Source organism: Pecten maximus, chromosome 9, assembly GCF_902652985.1.
Source record: "Pecten maximus chromosome 9, xPecMax1.1, whole genome shotgun sequence".
In the NCBI taxonomy this organism is placed as follows: Eukaryota; Metazoa; Mollusca; class Bivalvia; order Pectinida; family Pectinidae; genus Pecten; species Pecten maximus.
Genome location: NC_047023.1, coordinates 4,158,173 through 4,183,388, shown reverse-complemented (window position 1 = coordinate 4,183,388; position 25,216 = coordinate 4,158,173). Strand labels below are relative to the sequence as shown.

The following is a 25,216-nucleotide window of genomic DNA, read 5'->3' as shown; positions in this document are numbered from 1 at the left end:
TCTGTCTATCTAGCCATCCTTTTATTATACCCCTGCAACAAAGGGAATACTGCAATTAGGTTGTCCTTTTGTCCATCTGTCTGTCTGTGTAGGGATTTTATCCAGACAGTTTTCGTAAAAACTTTGTGGATGTAGTCATCACATACTGAAGTTGTACCTATCTGTTGGTTTATTTCTTGGATCTGCATATAACCCACCATAATCAGATGGTGGATTAACCGAATCAGAGGGTGGATTAGCCAAATCATATAATGGATTAGCCAAATCAGATAGTGGATTAGCCAAATCAGATAATGGATTAGCCAAATCAGATAGTGGATTAGCCAAATCAGAGGGTGGATTAGCCAAATCAGATGATGAATAAGCCGAATCAGATGATGGATCAGCCAAATCAGATGGTGGATTAGCCAAATCAGATGATGGATCAGCCAAATCAGATGATGGATCAGCCAAATCAGATGATGAATAAGCCAAATCAGATGATGGATCAGCCAAATCAGATAATGGATTAGCTAAATCAGCTGGTGGATTAGTAAAATCAGCTGGTGGATTAGTAAAATCAGCTGGTGGATTAGTAAAATCAGATGGTGGATTAGTAAAATCAGATGGTGGATTAGCTGAATTGCCTTATTTCCATTGTCTGTCTGTTTACAATCCTTGTTATCACTTTTTCTTGAGAAATACTGGAAGGATATTTCTCCAACTTCATATGTAGGTTTCCCCTATAGTCACAAGTTGTACCCGTACAGTTTTGAGACTGCATGGTCTTGAACCAAAGAAGGCAAAAAGTATTGTTAAAGCTAGTGCTATTTCTTTAGAAGTACAGGAAAGACACTTCTGAAATTCAATGTGTAGGTGGTCCCTAGTTGTGCCCATTTAGTTTTGAGACTGATATCAAAAATAGAATGGCTAACAGGTGGCCATCTTGGATTTTGACAGTTTTTTACACTTATAATTATTTCTTTAGAAATTGATATGTAGGATTCCATCAGTGTCTCGACTGTTCTGTCCATTTGATTTAGAGACGGATCAGAGAAATAAAATGGCTGACGGGTGGCCATATTGGAAATTACTGATGTCAGTTATGATTTCTCAAAGAGTTTTTGATGGATTTATGATTAAGAAGAAAAATTGAAAGTAGAGAAAATATCAGTTTTATGTACCTTCGTTGACTCAATGACGATCTATAAATGCAATGGTGGGTTCCAAAATCCCTTTGGGATCTCTTGTTTAAAGTCAGTCAGGTTCTAGGTGGATATCATGATTGAATAAAACAATAACACTTAAATTCCAAAGTGACTGTGGATGAAGGTCACCGCGACATGGATTGAAGGTGAAGGTCACCAATAAACCTTTCCATAGAAAATATTTGTACTGGTGTGATCATTTCTTCAGATTTTATGAATATCATGAAACAGAGAAAGTTTGAACAATGCCAAATTCCATGGTCCTAGATTAAAATTGAACCATGGAGATAACCAATGTTTATTACATTTTTACCAGTGAAATATCAAAAATTGTTCATTCTATAAAGTGATATTTTTCACTAGTGAAGAATATCATATTTTTCATCACTTTTGCTGATTTGAACAATCAAATTAATGATTAGAAAATACCAAAATAATTGACCAATCAGAAAGCCTGACATATATGTCAGCACCTGGACAGGGGGAACTACTTTTTTTGTACGCAAACTTTCGCTGTAGGCCTAGTTAGCATGCGGGGTAGGTTTTTCGTTGATAAAAAATGTAATAAACAGAATATCTAACAGTGTCTTCAGTAATACCAAATATATTTCACTCGTGCGGCTAATATTTTGATATTTTTCACGAGTGCGATATACCTGACACTGGCTCTCGGAGGTTCTCCTTTCTGGAGATTGTTTCTGCAGGCTTTATGTAAAATTTTAGATGTTTAATTGTAAGCAGCTGTGGGCAATACTTTTGCTTTGTAGACTTTTTTGGTCGTAATTATTTTACTGTTCTATAACAGATGACCAATCCTTACCATTCGGCGGAGTCCCTGAGGAGATATTTGGAATGCGATCTCTGGTTGAGTTGGACCTCAGTTACCAAGGTATCATCTCGATACCTGATGATATCAAAAAGTTGATCAATTTACAGAAACTCCACCTGAACAGTAATCCCAATCTGTTGTCCATATCAGCTGAGATAGGGCGTTGTCCCCTAACAGGTAAGCCAAACTAGGACTATCATAATGGAAGGAAAGTTGGTTCATTCATCCTGTTAATATTTGAACCATTACCACTTCCCAGTAGATTACAAATTATCTCAGAAATTACATTTTAATACTAGATTCCCCCACATATCCAATACTGAAAAAAAATCAATGTATAGAAAATTTATAATTTAAAAAAAAAATTGTCTGCTATGAATTTCTTGGTTTTTGGTTATCAATGCCCCACATTATTATAAAGCCATATGCTGACTGATTCCTCTGTGATTTAATCAATGACCAGCATTGCCGCCATATTGATGTGATCTTCAGTGTAATCTTTCTAGTCTTACAATTTCCGATTTGCCTAATTAACATGTACATTCTACCAGAATTGGGCCTTGATGACTGTCCTGTGCTGAAGACTCCTCCGAAGGAGATCAGGGATCGGGGGTTTAGGACAACGTATGCCTACCTTAAACGTCTGCTGACAGGGTCGACGGACTGTAAACGTACCAAACTAATGTTGGTGGGCTTGGGAGGAGCTGGTAAAACCAGGTACACACAATTATGACTTAAACTGTTACAAAGTTAGGGAGTCGAAGGATTGTTTACTGATTAGAGATGTAGCAGAACTGGACTGGGTCTTAATCTCTCATGGCCTGCTGTATAAGTTGGTTAAAACACCCTTATATAACAAACTTAAAGTCTTGAGCTAGACTTGCTATTCCATAGTCACTCTATTTGTCATGTATCACAAGTTATATACTGTAAAATTATCAATTCTGATGAACCACAAGTTATATACTTTAAAATGAATTATTCTGGTGTACCACAAGTTATATACTGTAAAATTAATTATTCTTGAGTACCACAAGTAATATACTGTAAAATTAATTATTCTGGTGTACCATAATTAATATACTGTAAAATTATTAATTCTGGTGAACTACAAGTTATATACTGTAAAATTATTAATTCTGGTGTTCTACAGGTAATATACTGTAAAATTAATTATTTTAGTGTACCACAAGTTATATACTGTAAAATTAATTATTCTTGTGTACCACAAGTAATATATTGTAAAATTAATTATTCTGGTGTAATACAAGTAAGATACTGTAAAATTACTAATTCTGGTGAAAACAAATTCTGGTGAACAAAAGTTTTAGCTTGAAGTCAAACAGGTAAGGGCTGCAATATTCAATTAGCACAACAAGTATACTATATAGACAAAGAAAAATAAAACCTCTAATTACATCAATAGTGATTCGTTCAAATAATGTAATTAAGGATAATAATGACTTGTCCAGATGACAAATACAGTGACTTAGCTGGGGTAACAGCTTACACAATACAGCCACTTACCTGGGGTTACAGCTAACAAAATACAGCCACTTACCTGAGGTAACAGGTTACAAAATATAGCCACTTACCTGGGGTTACAGTTTACAAAGTACAGCCACTTATCTGGGGTAATAGCTTACAAAATACAGCCACTTACCTGGGGTAACAGGTTACAAAATACAGCCACTTACCTGGGGTTACAGCTAACAAAATACAGCCACTTACCTGGGGTTACAGCTTACAAAATACAGCCACTTACCTAGGGTAACAGCTTACAAAATATAGCCACTTACCTGGGGTTACAGCTTACAAAATACAGCCACTTACCTGGGGTAACAGCTTACAAAATACAGCCACTTACCTGGGGTAACAGGTTACAAAATACAGCCACTTACCTGGGGTAACAGGTTACAAAATACAGCCACTTACCTGGGGTTACAGCTAACAAAATACAGCCACTTACCTGGGGTTACAGCTCACAAAATACAGCCACTTACCTGGGGTTAAAGCTGAAAAAGTATTGCCACTTATTTAATTTATGAGAAAATTTGATACAGTATGGAGAAGATATTGTACATTGTAATAAGCAGGGTATTATGATAAGTGGGATCCACTGTATAACTAAAAACACACAATTCAAATGTATAGCAGTATGTGTCAGATGTGTTTTTGGGTTGAAAACTTTATTTTTGTCATGTTTGCTTTATTGCTTGTGTTTTTTATTTTTTTTTTTTTTTTTTTTTTTTGTAGTTTGGTGAAGTCTTTGATGTCTAAGAACAAAAAGTCTACCCTTACTGGTGCAGATTCAATAACTGATGGTTAGTATTGATTGTCTTGGTATAAGTTGTCAAAATTTCTGAATATCCAAAGTTCTATCACCTCAAAGGTTGTTGATTTCCAGCCTCATACTGGAGTGTCTTAAGCTTTGAGGTGATCGAGATAGTGATGATGTCAGGTGATCACAGGGACCAATCAGGTTGGAGTAGATATTGTTCATGACATGTAAGTGTTTATTCAAAAGATGTCCATACCACCTGAATTAAGTCCTTTGTTAGGTGAGAGGATATAGAGCTTTTATGTCTGTGAAGATTTGTTTTCAGGACAAACAAGCTGACTGCCATCCTTTCCAATCGTAACGTGACTTAAGCATTTTTTGCTTTATTCCATGTCAGCTAATCACATAGGAAGAAGTTATGGAACAAAACAGCTCAATCCTTCTTTGACAAGTATCTATTGTCATTTTATCACATTTGTAAACATATGGTGCCATGTGAAATTTTATAATTACAGGCATTGATATCTGTACCTGGGATGTTAAACACAATAATGACACCATATCCTACAGTGTGTGGGACTTTGCTGGCCAGACAATCTACTACAACACCCACCAGGTAATGGCTGCCTACAGTCAAACTCAGGGGGCATCTCACAGGGTAATACAACCCCATCAGTAATGGCTGCTTACAGTCCAACTCAGGGGGCATCTCACAGGGTAATACAACCCCGTCAGGTAATGGCTGCATAGTCAAACTCAGGGGTCATCTCACAGGGTAATACAACACCCATCAGGTAATGGCTGCATAGTCAAACTCCGGGGGGCATCTCACAGGGTAATATAACACTCATCAGGTAATGGCTGTCCAAGGTCAAACATAGGGGGCATCTCACAGGGTAATACAACACTCATCAGGTAATGGCTGTCCATGGTCAAACATAGGGGTCATCTCACAGGGTAATACAACCCCATCAGGTAATGGCTGCATAGTCAAACTCAGGGGATATCTCACAGGGTAATACAACCCCATCAGGTAATGGCTGCATAGTCAAACTCAGGGGGCATCTCACAGGGTAATACAACCCCATCAGGTGATGGCTGTCTACAGTCAAACTCAGGGGGCATCTCACAGGGTAATACAACCCCATCAGGTGATGGCTGTCCAGGGTCAAAATTAGAGGGCAGCATTAAGGTCAAAGGTTTAGGGCAAGGTTGAATAGTCAAAGATCTCTTGAAAATATAGTGTAGGTTATCATGTAGCATATCTGATTTCCTGATCTGATTTAAAACGGTTGGCAAGGTTTTCTGAAGCACTGATATGTATTTTTGTTGTAGTTTTTCCTGTCAGATCGAGCTGTGTACCTGTTGTTGTGGAATATAAGACTTGGACATGAACACGCTGGTCTGAATTTCTGGCTCAACTCCATCACAGTTCACGCTCCTAAAGCTCCCATCTTTGTGGTCGGAACCCACACTGACCAGGTGAGGTACCATCACAGTAAGCCCTTAGGACTCCTATCTTTTTGTTTGGCACCTACACTGACCAAGTAAAATACCCGTAAACTGACCATCACTGACAATTGTACTAATGATTAGGCAGTGTCCAATGTAATGTGTAGTCCTACTTGCTAGAATTTGACATCTACATACATGCTTTTGTGTCCAGAATTTTAATTTGTGTTTTTTGTACAGATGACGAAGGTGGAACTTCCCATGGATGAGATGAAGTTGAAGTACCACCAGATAGAGGGATTTCACTTTGTCAGCTCAAAGGATGGAAAGGTAAAAATTATGTCAGCTCAAAGGATGGAAAGGTAATGATTATGTCAGCTCAAAGGATGGAAAGTTAATGATTATGTCAACTTAAAGGATGGAAAGGTAATGATTATGTCAGCTCAAAGGATTGAAAGGTAATAATTATGTCAGCTCAAAGGATGGAAAGGTAATGATTATGTCAGCTCAAAGGTTGGAAAGGTAATAATTATGTCAGCTCAAAGGATGGAAAGGTAATGATTATGTCAACTCAAAGGATGGAAAGGTAATGATTATGTCAGCTCAAAGGATTGAAAGGTAATGATTATGTCAGCTCAAAGGTTTGGAAAGTTAATGATTATGTCAGCTCAAAGGATGGAAAGTTAATGATTATGTCAGCTCAAAGGTTGGAAAGGTAATAATTATGTCAGCTCAAAGGATGGAAAGGTAATGATTATGTCAACTCAAAGGATGGAAAGGTAATGATTATGTCAGCTCAAAGGATTGAAAGGTATAATTATGTCAGCTCAAAGGTTGGAAAGTTAAGTGATGAACATCACATTAGCTGTCACTAAAAGATTCTTCGACTCGCAGACCTTGAGGTATGTTATTGAAGTGTGACTTTTTCTTTCCAGGGTATCCCCGAACTGAAGGAGGCTTTGTTTAAAGTCACTCTACAACAGGAATACATGGGAGAAAAGATTCCTCAGGCTTGGCTTCAACTGGAAAAAGTTATCACAGAGTAAGAGCATTCATTAGAATATTACAGAACAATTAATATAAGTGTTTAATCTTGATGTGTCTTCTTGATAAATGTGGACAATCATTAAAATTCTGTCACTCTCGGCAATATGATCCTCCAAGCTGTATATCAGTAAAAAGGTAAATTTGAAGTAAGGAAAATTTCACACCTGGATAACATAATTAGAAACTTCTGGGGAAACATGAAAATTATCCAGATTTACTAGAGCTACTGTTGATGTTGATATCTGTAGATATTTGTACATGGTTTACCTGTAAATAAAGTGTTGACCTTTACTGACCTCTAACTTTATGTTTTTATAGACAGAGAAACAAAAGTAAAGTGTTGGACTTCAAGACCGTGGAGACCAAAGCTGTAGATCTTGGAATTGTTGACTCGTCTGAGGTAAATATGTAGTCAACTCTAGGATAATAGGATGACCAATTCGTTATTAGGGAATGTCTGATGTTGGAGACCTAACTGTATTTTATCCATCCGCTTTTCTGTCTATCTATCTGCTCATTTACATGTTTTGACGATTTTCTCCAAGTCTTAAAATTTCTAAAACCCAGATATGTTAGAAAAACAGATTCTCATAGAGTATTCAGTCAGGAATTAAGAATAAGCACTTAGCCACAACTCTCCAAACTCAGCCAAAATCTCCCCCAGTGAGTGATCAATGTGTTTGAACCCATGTTATACAGCCGCACTAACCTGCTCAGATTTTGCTTTAGTCCTTTTACAGAATTTTCCTTTTTCTTTGTAAATAAGCAAGAGAAGAAGACAGTTATACCATAAATTTGATCACTCTTCATTAACCAAATGGCAATTACATTTTTATGACTATTCATATTTTTTATACAGATTTCACAAGCCGTCCAGTTCTTACACGACCTTGGGATGATACAACATTTCTCAAATGAATATCTGAGGGATCATGTGATTATCGAACCCCAGTGGATTGTAGACGTCATGGCGTGTGTGGTTTGTGTGGATCAAGCTGTCATCAAGGTAATTAAAGCTTTCACCTCTTAATATTGTAAGCTATATATATAATTCAACAATGGTACATCTTTATCTTAATTGTTCAATACATACTTTATTTATATTAGCCATTAAACATTGTTTTGTATACATGTACACATTTTCTAAAATGTTACTATTATGTTTACCAAATCATTGTCACCCTCGATGCTCTTCTCAAAAAAATGATATTGTGTTGCTGTAAAACTGTATCTATAATTGATGTTTTTTCGATGTATTTCATGTACTTATAATATGCAAAAGGATGAATAAAACGATTTTAAAACTGAAAAAAAAAAAAAAAAAAAAGGTAATTACTGCAGAACTTCTACGATGAAGTTATTGACAACAAAACTATATTGTTCCTGTGGCAAACTGGGGTAAAGGACTACCAGGTTTGTTCAAATGAATGACCTTGACTTATATTCAAGGTCATAGGAATCAAATAGGCTAAGCTATTTAAACAACTTCTTCTTAAAAACCAAGAGGCCCAGAAACCTGATATTAGGCTTGTGGCAGGCTTTGGGGATTTGCAATACATGCCCATTTGGTTTCTTGTTTATCAAAATGTAAAGCTTACCGGAATCAGGAATAAAAAAATATTCTAAAGTAATTTCTAATCATGAAACTAGTGGACAGAGATGATTTCTGACTGGTTTACAGATATTGAATGTTTAAGTGGACAGAGATCATCTGTTACATATTTACAGGTAAGAAATGTTTCATTTTAAAACTGTGTACTGAAACGCAATTTTATTTCTTGTTTCAGGATGGAAGACTACAACATGCAGACATTAAGAAAATATGGAAGGACTACACGGCCATGGCAGATTGGTTGCTGAGACTGACCGAGGAGTTTGACTTGACATTTCAGTTGGAAGGGGCCAAATGTAACATTGTACCGTGTCTACTTCCAGAGAAGTGCCCTGATGTACGTATCAGAGTGTCACTGTCTGGTATAATAAGCTGGTTATGTGTCTGTCAGAGGGATGAGGGATATTCATATCACAGGGTCCTCAAACTGACACACTGTCAGTTACAAGTTTAAAATGATTTTAAAATATTAATCGCATACAAATAATTTCATAGCATTTTATTTTATTTGAAGATAATTATTCTGAATACTAAATTTTTCTGTTAATGATTTTTTTTTTTCAAGAAATTTCTTTGAAGACAATTATTCTGAATACTAAATTCTTCTGTTAATGTTTTTTTTTTTACCAGAAATTTCTTTGAAGACGATAATTCTGAATACTAAATTCCTCCATTAATTTTACCAGAAATTAAACATTTTATGTGACGACTGTTATTGAAGTGTGGTGAATTGTGTTGACAGTTTACTTGGCCCGAGGTGAAACAGGATGAAGGAGTGTTTGAGACAAAGATGATCTACAAGTTTGATTACTTACCTGGAGGTCTCTTCAACAGGGGACAGGTAGGACTTACAGTGTATTATATACCTACCCCAGGGGGTGGGGTCAACAATATCCACCCAAGGGGGTGGGGTCAACAATACCGACCACAGGGGGTGGGGTCAACAACACCGCATCCAGGGGGTGGGGTCAACAATACCGACCCCAGGGGTTGGGGGTCAACAATACCAACCCCAGGGTGGGGTCAACAATACCAACCCCAGGGGTGGGTCAACAATACCGACCCCAGGGGGTGGGGTCAACAATATCCACCCCAGGGGGTGGGGGTCAACAATACCAACCCCAGGGGTTTGGGTCAACAATATCCACCCCAGGAGGTGAGATCAAACAATACAGATTCCAGGGGGTGAGATCAAACAATACAGACCCCAGGGTAGAGGTCAACAATTCCCACCCCAGGGGTGGGGTTAAACCATAACGACCCCAGGGGGTGAGATCAACAATATTACCCCTGGGACGATATCCAACAATACACTCACCTGTATATGATATCAGACAATGGTGCTATCACTGTTTGTAGAAAAAAATACTATTGTTAAGACAGGAGACATTAACAAAGGTCTTATATTGATGACAAACCTTACACAGACATGTTTACTCTGGTAACGTAACGGTTTGTTTACTTTAATTCAGGTCAGACTTCATGGCATCTCTGAGGAGTCGGTGATCTGGAAAAGAGGCTCGTTCATCAAGAAGAACGGCCAGCTGGCTCTGGTACAACAGATCGGGTAAGATGGCATATAGAAGACTTTGTAACAATCACTTACGTAAAGGTTCTTGTTACGTACCAGAGAACAAAAGTTTACGTTAATGTGTTAGAAAACACACAACACTGAAGAATACTGATATGTAAACAAAACTGATAAAATGTGAATGAATTATAGATTTGTAAAGAAAACAGTACACAGAGAATAGAACCAGGGGTTCCACAAGGTTAAACATCTTCATTGACATCACTTAAAAAAATCTAGGTCAAATACAGGACAAATGATTATGTCCTGAAAATGAGAACTAGCTCAGGTGGGGGCAATTGTAACACCAGGCATAAATAAAAAGATAAATGAATTACACTTACTAGTATCCAAGTCGATTTCACCAGACTATCTCAACCGTTTGATTTTACTAGGGAATCCCTACTTCATGTCAAAGTCCAAGGTCCGAGGCCAGACAACCTCCTGTTCTTTATACACGAGGTGTTCGAAAGTCTGATAAAGGAATCCTTCTCTGGTGTTGCCTACGACTGTAAGATTCCCTGTCCTGACTGTGTTAATCAGGTATGTATATCAAGTTCTTCATCAAGTTGTTTATCAGGGTTTTTTTACCAAGTTATTTACCAAGTTCTTTACCAAGTTGTTTATCATGTTAATTATCAAGATCTTCATCAGGTTGTTTATCAGGTTTTTTTTTATCAAGTTATTTATCAATTTATTTATCAAGTTGTTTATTTATCAAGTTCTTTACCAAGTTGTTTATCATGTTAATTATCAAGATCTTCATCAGGTTGTTTATCAGGTTTTTTTATCAAGTTATTTATCAAGTTATTTATCAAGTTGTTTATCATGTTAATTATAAAGTTGTTTATCTACTTGTTTACCAAGATGTTTATCAAGTAGTTTACCAAGTTGTTTACCAAGCTGTTTATCAAGTTATTTACAAGTCAACAAGTTGTTTACCTAGTTGTTTATGTGTCTTAGCACTTGTGATTTGTCAGCTTACATCAATATTATCTTTAAAGTTTTTTGAGGTCTTTGGGGTACTAAGTCTGGGCACAATGTTACAACAGTTTATTGTTGAACTATAACTTTTGAGAATTATATCATGTTTTCTTGAATTTATCTAATTTTTTATTATTCAGTATGTGAAAGATCCTCACATGTTCAAGGAGTCTGGGGTCCGCCGAGCCATGGAACTAAAGGCACCGTTCTTACAGTGTCACAAATACTTCCACACCTCTCCAGTCCTCAGTCTTCAAGGTCAGCTAAATATAGATTGTCTTATCATATGACAGAGGTCATCAAGGTCGGTTAAATATAGATTGTCTTATCATATGACAGAGGTCATCAAGAACGGCTAAATATAGATCTATCTAATCATATGACACAGGTCATCAAGGTCGGTTAAATATAGATTGTCTAATCATATGACAGAAGTCATCAAGGTCGGCTAAATATAGATCTGTCTAATCATATGACAGAGGTCATCAAGGTCGTTTAAATATAGATTGTCTAATCATATGACGGAGGTCATCAAGGTCGGCTAAATATAGATCTGTCTAATCATATGACAGAGAGAGGTCACCAAGGTCGGCTAAATTTAGATCTGTCTAATCATATGACAGAGAGAGGTCACCAAGGTCACCTAAATATAGATATGTGTTACTGTTATAATCATGCTAATTCCTTAAACAATTGTCAATAAGTTTTTTAAATCTTCATACAAAATGAGTCGTAATCAGTTGGTATTTTCTGTAGGTATCCTGGCTCCAGACAACAGTAAAGACTACGAAGTTCACCTGAACAACGATGTAACTGCTCTCAAACAGATGCAAAACGAGATGGCCGTTGGTGAGTTATCTAGTCCGAATGATTTCTGATATGTTACATTTCGTTTCCTCCTAGTGGTAATAGACAATGCCTTGCCTGATTTATTTAACAATTAAACGCTTGTTAGATTGTATTTATTGGCAAGATCTAAAGGGCGCCATGAATATTTATCTGTCACCCAGATTGCATTGATATTGACAATAAATACAATCTAACAAGCGTTTAATTGTTATATTTACATTAAGATATGCTAAACTTCACTTTCTCTCTGCTAAATCTGGGGTTAATGTTCAGCTATTCCCCTGTTTGTTCAATTGAAAGAACGGCACAAGTGAAATCAATTTCATTGAAGTGCTTGGTTTGCATTCAAATTGATGTGTAATACAAAGCCTCGCCGTGACTATGATCGACAAAGCACCAAAATGACGTCATACTTACGTGATTGTTCTAAGTCGAAATCATTGCTAGGTTTGATTCACCCGCAACGCATTACCAAACATTTTTTTGACGCTGACGGAAGTGACGTCATGTTATCTGGGCTGCATTTATACGGTGATCAATGCCATCTGGTTTAACACAGGAGTAATGGGAGACTGTCTCACAGAATGTAAATATAACAGATTACCACACATTTTAGTATTAATCTCCACATGTGTATAATCAGAGATATGACTCAATAAAAGGCTTTTGTTGTCTTTTTCAGATATATTTATTTCCTATTGTGCCAAAGATGCACCCAAGGACAGGTCAAAGGTCATTCACCCCGCTGATGTTTACGCTGACCTTGAAAACGAAGGCTACACTTGGTGAGACATATTTACTGACCTACATGTACCATATAAACTGTTGTTTGCTCACTTCATCTTATATCAACCATGCTCTCTTTAGTGAAAACAGGTCACGTGATATGAAGTATTTGTCCGTCTGTCTCTCTGTCCTTCTGTCCATCTGTTTGTGAAAACAGGTCACATGACATGAAGTATCTGTCTGTCTCTCTGTCCTTCTGTCTGTCCATCTGTCTGTGAAAACAGGTCATATGACATGAAGTATCTGTCTGTCTCTCTGTCCTTCTGTCTGTCCATCTGTCCGTCTGTCTGTGAAAACAGGTCATATGACATGAAGTATCTGTCTGTCTGCCTCTTTGTCCTTCTGCCCATCTGTCTGTCTGCCTGTGTCCATCTGTCCATCTCTCTTTGAAAACAGATCATATGACATGAAGTATTAATAATTTTGTCTGTCTGCCTCTGTCCTTCTGCCCATCTGTCTCTCCATCTGTTAGTGATGGTCATCACTGAAAGTTCATGTCGGTACCTTCAATATCTATTCAGCAATAACTCTTTAGGAAGCTGAAGTGATTTTAAGTTTGAGTTAGAATTGAATAGCTAGGGCAATTGCTGGATAAATACAGTATTATATATTCACCTGACTTAAAATAGGAAAATCTATCATGTACTTAGTGTTGTAGTTATCATGAACTTGTGCAGCTGAAATTACTACAACAAGGTCTCTCAGGGTCTTTCAGGGTCTCTCAAAGTCTGTCAGTGTCTCTCAGGTCCTCTCAGAGTCTTTTAGAGCCTCTCAGGGTCTCTCACAGTCTCTCAGGGTCTTTCAGGGCCTCTCAGGGTCTCTCAGGGTCTTTCAGGGGCCTCTCAGGGCCTCTTAGGGTCTCTCAGGCCCTCTCAGGGTCTCTCAGAGCCTCTCAGGGCCTCTCAGCCATCACCAGGCTGCTTATCAGGTTTAAGCTTCATAGCATTTAAAGTTTAGAGGTCCATGGTTCAAATCCTGGTCTAGCCCAGTTGTTATTGCTTCAGTTACAGGACACATTTAATAGATATAATTATCTTGCGATTCCAGCTACTTTCCTCAGGGCAAAGACTTGTCGTCCCGTGAGGAAATGGCCCAGAGGTTGGTACATGCTTCTGTCTTCCTCGTGTTCATCTCCAATAACTACGCTGCAGACACTGTCTGTTGTGATATGTACAAGTACGCCGTCAACACCATGAAGAAGATGACAATCTGTGTGACTGTTGGAGAGAATTTTAACTGGCAAGGAAGTACGACCCTCGGGGTCTTCATCAGTGATGTGGTAAGTGATACTCCGTCTGTTACTATACAAAGCGATTTTATTTCACTATTGATGGTGAAATTTTGTTTTTTTGCTCATTATCTAGTAATTATCATGTTATAAATGTGAAAGTTAAAAATAGAATTATATGTTTGTGACCAAGATTAAATGCGCTGTATGCTGACAAGTTTTCAATGTTCAAACATTTTTGGTAATTTAAGTTGAACATTTTATTCTGCAGATTTTTGTAAACATGACAAATTCGAAGAAGTCTGTGTACAAAAGTAAGTTTGATGAGTTATTGACTGCCCTTCAGAAGAATGAACAGCTGATTGTAGGGAAGCAGGACACTCGCTCAAATGCTTGCTTCATCAGCTATGCGTGGGTGAACTCTCACCAAGCTGTCGAACTTGGTTCAAAGTAAGTATAGGTCACATGTCATCAGTTTTAACTCGTGACAAACATCTGTAATGACCTTTATCTAAACAACATCTATGACAATTATTATAACTCTAGTTTCTAAATCTTGATATGTTGTAATAACAGGGTTTCTAAAGCAGCACCTGGCATGAGTCATTCTTTTATTACATTTCCATTTAATGAATTTTGCTACAAGAATCTTTGTCACTGTTGCATCAGATCAGCTAATATTGTCTAAACTAACTTAATGCCATTTCAGTGAATTTCGTGGAAGTTATGCCCCTTTTTTACGATTTCCTCTAGCTAACGAAGCTCTTTGTTACAGCTATAGCTTATTGTCAATATTTGTTTCACTTTGCATGTACATTTGCAATTTTCCAGGAAAAAAGAAGGAGCCCTGGGATCTGGTGATCCTCGAGAAATCAAGACCTTCCTGGAGAAAAACAACATACCATGTTGGATTGATATTGAACAGATCAATGTGGTAAATATTAAGGACTTTTCATAATATATGTGTGTATGCAGAAAAGGTTTATACTAGAATATCCCTATCCTACATACCCTCATTATGAAAGAATCTTTTTCTCTCATTTCATTACCAAATTTCTGGTAAAAAATATATCTCCACCATCCATTTTCTTTGTTTTTTTAGTTTCTTTATTTGAGGGTTTTTCCCAAAATACTTTTATTCCGAAAGATCACATCCATTTTTGGCAAACTATAAGTCTGCATATATTTTTGTCAGAGTGCACGTTTTCTAGCACATCAGGTGAAAACTAAAGATTAAATCTGTAAAAACAATTACTAATGGCTATGGCCTCAACTATCCCCACCTACAGTTTGGCATTGTAGAAATTGTCTCAGTTTTAATCAAATATAGGCCACAACTGAGTTCTGCCTGGGTTTGGACACATGACTGATGTACTAAAATTTGTGCTGCATGTAATTAAATATAACAAGTCATGGATCAAGGGTGATAATCATTTGTTTAAAACATATAACACAAAAACAACATTTTAGGACTTTAAGTTGTTTTTTTTCTTTCCCTGTACAGAATGACCAGCTTTTCTACAGATTATTCAAAGGTCTGTCAGAATCACGCATCATGGTGGCGTGTGTTTCTGACGAGTACGCTGCCTCAGAGAATTGTTGTAAGGAGATCAGGTTCGCAGTTCAACTCAAAGTACCAATTGTTGTCGCTGTAGTTGGGACAGGAAACACCTGGAAATGTTCAGAGGTATTTTTTTTTCATAAATATATAAATTGTATGTACTGGTTTGTTTGTTAGATAATTCTTTTTATTTCATTTTTACCAGTGAAATATCAAAAATTATTCATTCTATAAAAGTGATATTTTTCACTAGTGAAAAATATCACTTTTGCTGATTTGACCAATCAAATTAAAGATTAGAAAATACCAAAATAATTGACCAATCACAAAGCCCGCCATATATGTCAGCACCTGGACAGGGGAAACTACTGTTTTTGTTTACAAATTATCGCTGTAGTCCTAGTTAGCATACGGGGTAGGGTTTTCATTGATAAAAAATGTAATAAACAGAATATCTAACAGTGTCTTCAGTAATACCAAATATATTTCACGAGTGGGGCTAATATTTTGATATTTTTCACGAGTGCGCAGCACGAGTGAAAAATATCAAAATATTAGCCACACGAGTGGCAATATCAAATATCAAAATATTAGCCCCACTCGTGAAATATATTTGGTATTACTGAAGACACTGTTAGATATCCTCTATATCCCTGTTAAATGTCATTTGCATTTATAGGTCATCTGACCCAAAGGGTCAGGATGACCTATAGCCATCGTTTCCATCCGTCGTCGTGCACCGTCCGCCGACTTTTTATTTCCAAACGCTACTTCTCCTAAACCCTTGGGTGGATTACTTCCAAATTTGGTTTGAAGTATCATTGGGGAAGGGCAATCTTATTTTATATAAATGAGGCTGGTCTGACCCCTGGGGTCCAAGGGGCGGGGCCCCAAAAGGGGAACTTTGGTGAATTCTTGCTTAAAAATTCCTACTCCATCTTAACCCTTGGGTGGATTACAACCAAATTTTGTGTGAAATATCATTGGGGGAGGGCAATCATATTTTGTATAAATAAGGCTGGTGTGACCCCTGGGGCCAGAGGGGCAGGGCCCCAAAAGGGGAACTTTATTTAAAACAAATTTATTTTTATTCCAGGTTGGTTTCCATGCCAACGCCTTCCCTACTGTTGACTTCCAGGAGCCGTCTGATATTGCCCATAGCCGTCTGCTGTCTCTGATAAAGGAACACATGTTGCCAGAAAGTCAGAAGGATGCAGAGGAGAAAAAGAGAAAAATTGAACTAGCAAATGCTGCAAAAGCTCAGATCTCATTTCAGGTATGGAACTTATTGTGACCTGGACCTCTGTATTTTCATTTACCTATAACCTGTTTGAAGTTACATATATCATTAAACTACATCTACTGACAAGTGTAATTAAGTTACCATCCAGACACTCATCAATAGATCTATTGTCACAATGTTGTCAAGGTTACCATCCAGACACTCATCAATAGAATTATTGTCACAATGTTGTCAAGGTTACCATCCAGACACTCATCAATAGAATTATTGTCACAATGTTGTCAAGGTTACCATCCAGACACTCATCAATAGATCTATTGTCACAATGTTGTCAAGGTTACCATCCAGACACTCATCAATAGAATTATTGTCACAATGTTGTCAAGGTTACCATCCAGACACTCATCAATAGAATTATTGTCACAATGTTGTCAAGGTTACCATCCAGACACTCATCAATAGAATTATTGTCACAATGTTGTCAAGGTTACCATCCAGACACTCATCAATAGAATTATTGTCACAATGTTGTCAAGGTTACCATCCAGACACTCATCAATAGAATTATTTTCACAATGTTGTCAAGGTTACCATCCAGACACTCATCAATAGATCTGTTGTCACAATGTTCTCAAGGTTACCATCCAGACACTCATCAATAGAATTATTGTCACAATGTTGTCAAGGTTACCATCCAGACACTCATCAATAGATCTATTGTCACAATGTTGTCAAGGTTACCATCCAGACACTCATGAATAGATCTATTGTCACAATGTTGTCAAGGTTACCATCCAGACACTCATCAATAGATCTATTGTCACAATGTTGTCAAGGTTACCAGGCAGACACTCATCAATAGAATTATTGTCACAATGTTGTCCAGATTACCATCCAGACACTCAGGTCAACACACTTGCCTTTCACCTAGGCGGCCGGGGTTCGAATCCCACGTTAGTTTCCCCCCGGTTTCCTCCCACAGTCAGACCCCTTGCGCGCTTCCATCCAGGCCAACAAGCGTGCATGTTTAATATAAGTTGATATTACTTGTTTCCCAATTGTTGTAAAATAAATAAAGTTTACAACAGATCTATTGTCACAATATTGTTGTCAAGGTTACCAATCAGTAAACCATGGATATTTTACATCTGTGAACTTGTTATTAATGAGGTTATGGTCAAATGACCCTTATACAGAGGTATATATGTAATTAATTATGTTACATACAAAGAAGAATATGATATTAAGTGATAGAAATGAAATGCAGATTTGGCTTAATAAGGTAAAAAAAAAAAATCTCATTTACAGGAAATGTTTGAGTTAGCCCAGAGAAAGTTCCTTCGAGAGATCTCCAGATACGCCAGTGAACAAGACATTGACATTTATCCACGATTGTTTGCAATTGACATCATGGCTAGGCCAAGTAAAGGTAATGTTTACCATGTTTGGCTGCTCGGAATATTTTTGATAGTTTTCCTGGGTAAATTATTTTTAGAATGTCAAGGTCAGAGTTACTAAACTGAAATTTCATCATCAGATTCCTTGTCATCTGTCTGTGTAACTGTTGTCGTCATGTCCTCCCCTGAGAGCTGTGGACTGTGTATGTCCTCCCCTGAGAGCTGTGGACTGTGTATGTCCTCCCCTGAGAGCTGTGGACTGTATGTCCTCCCCTGAGAGCTGTGGACTGTGTATGTCCTCCCCTGAGAGCTGTGGACTGTATATGTGGCCTATCTTGTGTTACCCGACTCCCTGTCATCTGTCTGTGTAACTGTTGTCGTTATGTCCTCCCCTGAGAGCTGTGGACTGTGTATGTCCTCCCCTGAGAGCTGTGGACTGTGTATGTGGCCTATCTTGTGTTACCCACCCTAACTCCCTGTCATCTGTCTGTGTAACTGTTGTCGTTATGTCCTCCCCTTAGAGCTGTGGACTGTGTATGTCCTCCCCTGAGAGCTGTGGACTGTGTATGTCCTCCCCTGAGAGCTGTGGACTGTGTATGTCCTCCCCTGAGAGCTGTGGACTGTGTATGTGGCCTATCTTGTGTTACCCCCCTAACTCCCTGTCATCTGTCTGTGTAACTGTTGTCGTTATGTCCTCCCCTTAGAGCTGTGGACTGTGTATGTCCTCCCCTGAGAGCTGTGGACTGTGTATGTCCTCCCCTGAGAGCTGTGGACTGCGTATGTGGCCTATCTTGTGTTACCCGACTCCCTGTCATCTGTCTGTGTAACTGTTGTCGTTATGTCCTCCCCTGAGAGCTGTGGACTGTGTATGTCCTCCCCTGAGAGCTGTGGACTGTGTATGTCCTCCCCTGAGAGCTGTGGACTGTGTATGTCCTCCCCTGAGAGCTGTGGACTGTGTATGTGACCTATCTTGTGTTACCCGACTCCCTGTCATCTGTCTGTGTAACTGTTGTCGTTATGTCCTCCCCTGAGAGCTGTGGACTGTGTATGTCCTCCCCTGAGAGATGTGGACTGTGTATATCCTCCCCTGAGAGCTGTGGACTGTGTATGTCCTCCCCTGAGAGCTGTGGACTGTGTATGTCCTCCCCTGAGAGCTGTGGACTGTGTATGTGACCTATCTTGTGTTACCCGACTCCCTGTCATCTGTCTGTGTAACTGTTGTCGTTATGTCCTCCCCTGAGAGCTGGGGACTGTGTATGTCCTCCCCTGAGAGCTGTGGACTGTGTATGTCCTCCCCTGAGAGCTGTGGACTGTGTATGTGGCCTATCTTGTGATATCCATCCTGACTCCCTGATATCTGACTTTGTAACTTTTGTCGTTATGTCAGTTTTTTGTCACCCCTATTACTTAACAAATTGAAAATGGGGAGATCATTACTATTTATAGATATTACAATACAGTTGTGGCATTCAATTGTTGTAATCATGTTGTCTAACTCAGATCAAATTAAGGTCATGATATTTATTTTATTTAATAAAGGTATTGTGTTTTTATTTCATTTTGGAAATTAACCAGATATAACATGATTGTCTGTTTTAGAAGCCTCTGAGGTGTCAAAGGATGATGCTGACACTCCACGGTCCTACAGCATCTATACACTTTGTGAATGTGAACAGGTAATTTATACCCTATGAGAATCTGAGTTATTCACATGTTATTGGGTAACCCAGATTTATACTTATATACCCAAGATAATAAAATCAAGGTGGATAATATTATGGAATCACATTTTCTGACAACATGACTATCCATTTGTCTGCATACAGACAGATTTCATCTCAATAATGGGAAGGCCATCTTTTCATGCAAACTTGAAATTGTACAAAAAAATTGCTTCAACTTCATTCTAATCTGTCTCACGTGAGAGTTTAAATTATATGCTTTTTACAAAATCCTGATTCACATAATTTGTTGGATTTTCCTATAGTTTCTGATATAATAAACCTCTCGGAAATCTAGAGTTATGTCCCTTCTGTAACCTTCACAGAAAGCTGCTCAGAAATCTAGAGTTATGTCCCTTCTGTAACCTTCACAGAAATCTAAATCTAGAGTTATGTCCCTCTGTAACCTTCATAGAAATCTAACCTAGAGTTATGTCCCTTCTGTAACCTTCACAGAAAGCTAAATCTAGAGCTATGTCCCTTCTGTAACCTTCTCAGAAATCAAACTTTAGAGTTATGTCCCTTCTGTAACCTTCACAGAAAGCCAAATCTAGAGTTATGTCCCTTTTATAACCTTCTCAGAAATCTAAATCTAGAGTTATGTCCCTTCTGTAACCTTCTCATAAATCTATATCTAGAGTTATGTCCCTTCTGTGACCTTCACACAAATCAAACTTTAGAGTTATGTCCCTTCTGTAACCTTCTCAGAAATCAAACTTAAGAGTTATGTCCCTTCTGTAACCTTCACAGAAAGCTAAATCTAGAGCTATGTCCCTTTTGTAACCTTCTCAGAAATCTAAATCTACAGTTATGTCCCTTCTGTAACCTTCACAGAAAGCTAACTCTAGAGTTATGTCCCTTCTGTAACCGTCACAGAAATCTATATCTAGAGTTATGTCCCTTCTGTGACCTTCTCAGAAATCAAACTTAAGAATTATGTCCCTTCTGTAACCTTCACAGAAAGCTAATTCTTTAACTGTTCAGTAAAGCCATTTTCAAGGACATAACAAAAAGAAATAATACTTAAAAAGTGATTTGATAAAAAGTTTAATATATTAAATATTTAAATTAATGTACATTTTCTATTTGGGATAACGTCTTACCTGTACATGTATATGAGGGTACATTGTCTCTTACTTATGTTTTCTCCGTACTAATTGTTTTAGGGATGGCATAGTGTAGCAGATCCAGTTCTGCTGACACCTTCACAAGAATCAGGGGTAAGTTGTTTTATACGAAAGTTATATACATTTGAATCTTACAAATAAAAAAATACCTTAAGATAAAAATATGTAGTTAATGTTGATAGTACAATGGTTTTGCTATTGAAAATTGTCTAGAAATTAACTGGTAAATTTATACCAATTAAGCAATGAACAGCGGTTTTAATGTTGTTATTGTCGATATGGCAGCATGATGTATGGTGGGCAAATGGCATGGGAACCCGTTGCTACATTTGCCCACCATACATCGTGCTGCCATATCGACTATAACAACATTAAAACCACTGTTCAATACTTATATTTACATTGTCTTACAATTTCCGTCAACTTTGAAAAAAACTGAACCAACAAAAAAAATCCCGCCTTTTTTAATGTCACATGACCCACTGGGTGTTATAGCCCGAGACACTGTGTGTTATAGGCGTATGGTGGCAACTGCCGAGCAAATGTAAATATAATGATATGAGGACTTCTATAATTCTCAAAAACTGGTAACTTTTTATTTTTTCAGTGAAATTGATTTTCCAAATATTTACTGTTGATGATGGTGGCATGAATAAATCAGGACATTTCTGATGTGTTGGATATGTAGAATTTTATCAATGAGTTGTACAAAAGCAGGAGGGAGTTTGATAATATATAAGAATACATGTTTATAATATATAAGAATACATGTTTATTGTCTATAACAATCGTCATAGGTGTGGCAGGCAGATCCTACAAAGTACCAAGATGAGACGATGGATATTAATGACTTTGCATCCTACCTGGCTCGTATCACCCTGGTGATGGAACACAACCCTGAGTTCGTTCTCAGACTCCACAACGATACAGAAGGTCAGGAGTTCATCACACAAATAGAGGAGGTAAGTGTGACCTCTGACCCCAGTAAGATCAATAGTTCATCACACAAATAGAGGAGGTAAGTGTGACCTCTGACCCCAGTAAGATCAATAGTTCATCACCCAAATAGAGGAGATAAGTGTGACCTCTGACCCCAGAGTAGGTTCATAGTTCATCACACAAATAAATGAGATAAGTGTGACCTCTGACCCCAGAGTAAGTTCATAGTTCATCACACAAATAAATGAGATAAGTGTGACCTCTGACCCCAGAGTAGGTTCATAGTTCATCACACAAATAAATGAGATAAGTGTGACCTCTGACCCCAGAGTAAAGCCATAGTTCATTACACAAATAAAGAAGGTAAGTGTGACCTCTGACCAAAGTAGAGGTAAATAGCTGGTACAAATGAATGTGATTGTGACCTTTCTATCCCAGTGGAGGTCAACAGTTTATAAGTTAATAGAGATGACCACAGTTTTGGTCAGTTTGGTTTAGTTTTGTTTAACACAATCAAGTTGTGTATTTCAAAAAGGGGAGGTAAATGTGACCTTTGCCATTTGAACCCTCAACTTCAAACCCCACCCAACCCAGGCACACACGTCCACAAATCCTCTTTGTTCTGTGCATGAATTTAAAACCTAATTGGACTCATTACATCGAGATATCTGATGTATGAAATAACTCTCAGTGGACTGTGTACATGCGCTATTTCAAAATATGTCATTTACTATTAAATTTGTATTATAAATTATGAATTGTATATGTGATAATTTCAGTTGGCTTTGAACAACAACACGGATTTCCAGACATCTTATCACAAACTACGGAAAAGGGTGTTTGAGCTGGATACGGAGAAAGAGAGAGGGAAGTTAAAGAGGTTGGTGACTATACATGATTATTTACCCTGAGGGGAAGGGCTACCAAGTGTGTGCAAATGAATGACCTTGACCTACATTCAAGATCACAGGGTCGAACAGCATAAAACATTTAAACGACTTTTCATAATCATAATCTTTATTCAGTAATAAAGGCCTCCAGTCCACAGTACATGTATAATTCATTTGTTCCAAAATGCATTTGATTTATATTACATCAATACACAACTGCAAGTGTAGGTGTTTGTCTTATGATACAGTTTGATAACGTTTAACTTATATATATGTGAGTTATTATATAAACATAAAGAATATCAAACCATGAAAGTGACAAATTTGAGCCTCTGATATTTGAATGCACAGAAGCATAAAAAAACCATGGTTGCCACCCTCTAGAGAGGCCAAAGTAAGAGATTATCTCCCACCAAGGATTGTTCAAAGTGGGAGTGCGCTGCAACATTTTGTTTTTGTGCAGTATTTTTCATCATGAGGTACCCAATATTGTTTTATTAGTCTAACAGGAAAAACGAGTAAATATATTTTAATCTAGATGGCCATATGGTAAGTGATATCAACAAAAAAGTGATTTATATCAGTATATAAATAATTATCTTAGAATATAAGTGTTTTTAAAAAAAATAAAATTTGTACAATATATACCATTCAACAAAGTAGATACACATCAGCTATAAGTATATGTAGCTTCTTTCAAAAGCATATATATTTGAACAGTCATTTCAATTTGAAAACGTTATTTCAACATATTTTACAATTACCAGTATATTCAATGTTTCTTATCTTGGATATTGTTTTACGGTTCCTCGACATTGATATACCACTATATATCACATATAGCTAGAAACTAATGAAATGCATATGTTCACCTCTATACATATACATCTAGAAATCCTCTCTGACTCTAAAAGCACTTCTCAAAAAGATTCCCAATTTCTTATGGTACTGTCCATCACTCAAAAGTACACAAAAGTTGTCAGAAGAGAACCAACTTTGGTGCAAGTTCATTGAGTTGTACGGCGCAGTTCTAAGTTCTCTACACAATGAGCACTCAGAGAGAAAGTGAAGTTCGTCTTCGACAACATATTTACCAAACTCATTGAAACAATAAATATCTCGGACCTGTCAATACCTTTCCATCTTCCGATTTCTATGGCGAGATGATGATTTCCACATCTAAATTGTGTTAAAGCGGTTCTTACATTTTTATTAACAATGTGGTACAAAATACTCTTCCATACTTAAGAAAGCCTTAAAAGTATAGCATGTTCGTGACATGTCTTTTTGAAGCAGATCGTTTTACCAAGACAGTAAAAATACATCAATGAGTAAACTCTTTACATGTTGGAGAAAAAATGTCTAGATTTGATACACCCTTGCATTGTTTAACCAGGTTTTATAAAATCTTAAATAACAAAGTAAACACTTCATCATTGTAGCCCATGTACCTCTGCCTGCTGAATCTAAACTACACAACCTTATGTCATCGTGAGCTTTCAATGATATCTTAGTGGTGTCTAAATGACACAACATATCATAGCAAGCTCTTGGATATCTACAGTTGTGGTGGTATGTACAGTATTTTCAGCCAGTATTTCACACAAGGAGTCATATATAGGTTACATGTAAAAGATATCTACCTAGTTCACTATATAACATAGTTTTATAACCACTAAGGTTTACACCCAAAATATATCTACCGAACCTTAAGTGAGCTGATTCAATGGTATCTACAGCCTCGAAAACCCATACATAGGCTCCACAACACAATATTGGTACTATCATATGATCAAAGAGGGAAAAGGCCCTCTTGTTGGTATCTACTGGAATTGATTAGAAGCATAAATAATGCCTTATTTGCTTGATCTAGGTTATTATGACACATAATCCATGACAGCTTTGATATAAAAATGTACCCAGATATTTGTTAAAACAATTTGGCCGACTGCCGAGATATCGCACATCAAAGTACTCAATTTGCACCTGTCAGTCGACTGCTAATCAGCATATTGGTCAGTCACGCTAATTTGGACTCTTCAGTCTATGACGTCACAGGTTTAACAGAGTAACTGTAATGGTGGCCAGAAGTATAAACGCTATGAAAGTCGCACTTTCAGCATTTTTAGTTTCATCCTAAATTATATTTTATAAGCTTAATATATAGCAAATTGTTCCGATAACACTTCAAATCTAACCCTCAAGAAATATTACCATTACATAATCTGTTCAAATGAATGGCCCTGACCTACATTCAAGGTCACAAGGGTTGATTAGGCTGGAATGTTTAAATGACTTCCTCTCAATAACCAAGAGACCCAAGGACTCGATATTGGGTCTGTAGTATGCTGGGGGAAAAAGGCTACCAAGTTTGTTCAAATGGATGACCTTGACCAACGTTCAAGGTCACATGGGTCAACTAGATTTTAATTATAGGCTGGAATGTTTAAACAACTTCTTTCAATAACCAAGAGTTCCAGAAAGTTGATAATGGGTCTGTAGCATGCTGGGGA

General features: G+C 37.4%; 1 protein-coding gene across 3 annotated transcripts in view; it reads left to right on the top strand.

Moving 5' to 3' along the window:
* LOC117334433 overlaps window positions 1-25,216 on the top strand; it is a 106,412-nt gene that overhangs the window by 63,957 nt on the left and 17,239 nt on the right. For all 3 annotated transcript variants that reach the window (XR_004534170.1, XR_004534171.1, XM_033894059.1), the window contains exons 35-60: window positions 1,993-2,193; window positions 2,568-2,733; window positions 4,273-4,340; window positions 4,813-4,913; window positions 5,633-5,779; window positions 5,990-6,079; window positions 6,685-6,791; window positions 7,115-7,196; window positions 7,656-7,802; window positions 8,584-8,745; window positions 9,151-9,249; window positions 9,881-9,975; window positions 10,374-10,521; window positions 11,103-11,220; window positions 11,719-11,811; window positions 12,494-12,596; window positions 13,645-13,876; window positions 14,097-14,275; window positions 14,657-14,759; window positions 15,330-15,512; window positions 16,483-16,662; window positions 17,938-18,058; window positions 19,626-19,702; window positions 20,914-20,967; window positions 21,672-21,836; window positions 22,593-22,693. Coding sequence is in view for 1 of the 3 variants with exons in the window: in XM_033894059.1 (XP_033749950.1) it covers window positions 1,993-2,193; window positions 2,568-2,733; window positions 4,273-4,340; window positions 4,813-4,913; window positions 5,633-5,779; window positions 5,990-6,079; window positions 6,685-6,791; window positions 7,115-7,196; window positions 7,656-7,802; window positions 8,584-8,745; window positions 9,151-9,249; window positions 9,881-9,975; window positions 10,374-10,521; window positions 11,103-11,220; window positions 11,719-11,811; window positions 12,494-12,596; window positions 13,645-13,876; window positions 14,097-14,275; window positions 14,657-14,759; window positions 15,330-15,512; window positions 16,483-16,662; window positions 17,938-18,058; window positions 19,626-19,702; window positions 20,914-20,967; window positions 21,672-21,836; window positions 22,593-22,693 (3,322 nt within the window). In the remaining 2 variants the exon portion in view is untranslated. The remainder of the gene's footprint in view (window positions 1-1,992; window positions 2,194-2,567; window positions 2,734-4,272; window positions 4,341-4,812; window positions 4,914-5,632; window positions 5,780-5,989; window positions 6,080-6,684; window positions 6,792-7,114; window positions 7,197-7,655; window positions 7,803-8,583; window positions 8,746-9,150; window positions 9,250-9,880; window positions 9,976-10,373; window positions 10,522-11,102; window positions 11,221-11,718; window positions 11,812-12,493; window positions 12,597-13,644; window positions 13,877-14,096; window positions 14,276-14,656; window positions 14,760-15,329; window positions 15,513-16,482; window positions 16,663-17,937; window positions 18,059-19,625; window positions 19,703-20,913; window positions 20,968-21,671; window positions 21,837-22,592; window positions 22,694-25,216) is intronic.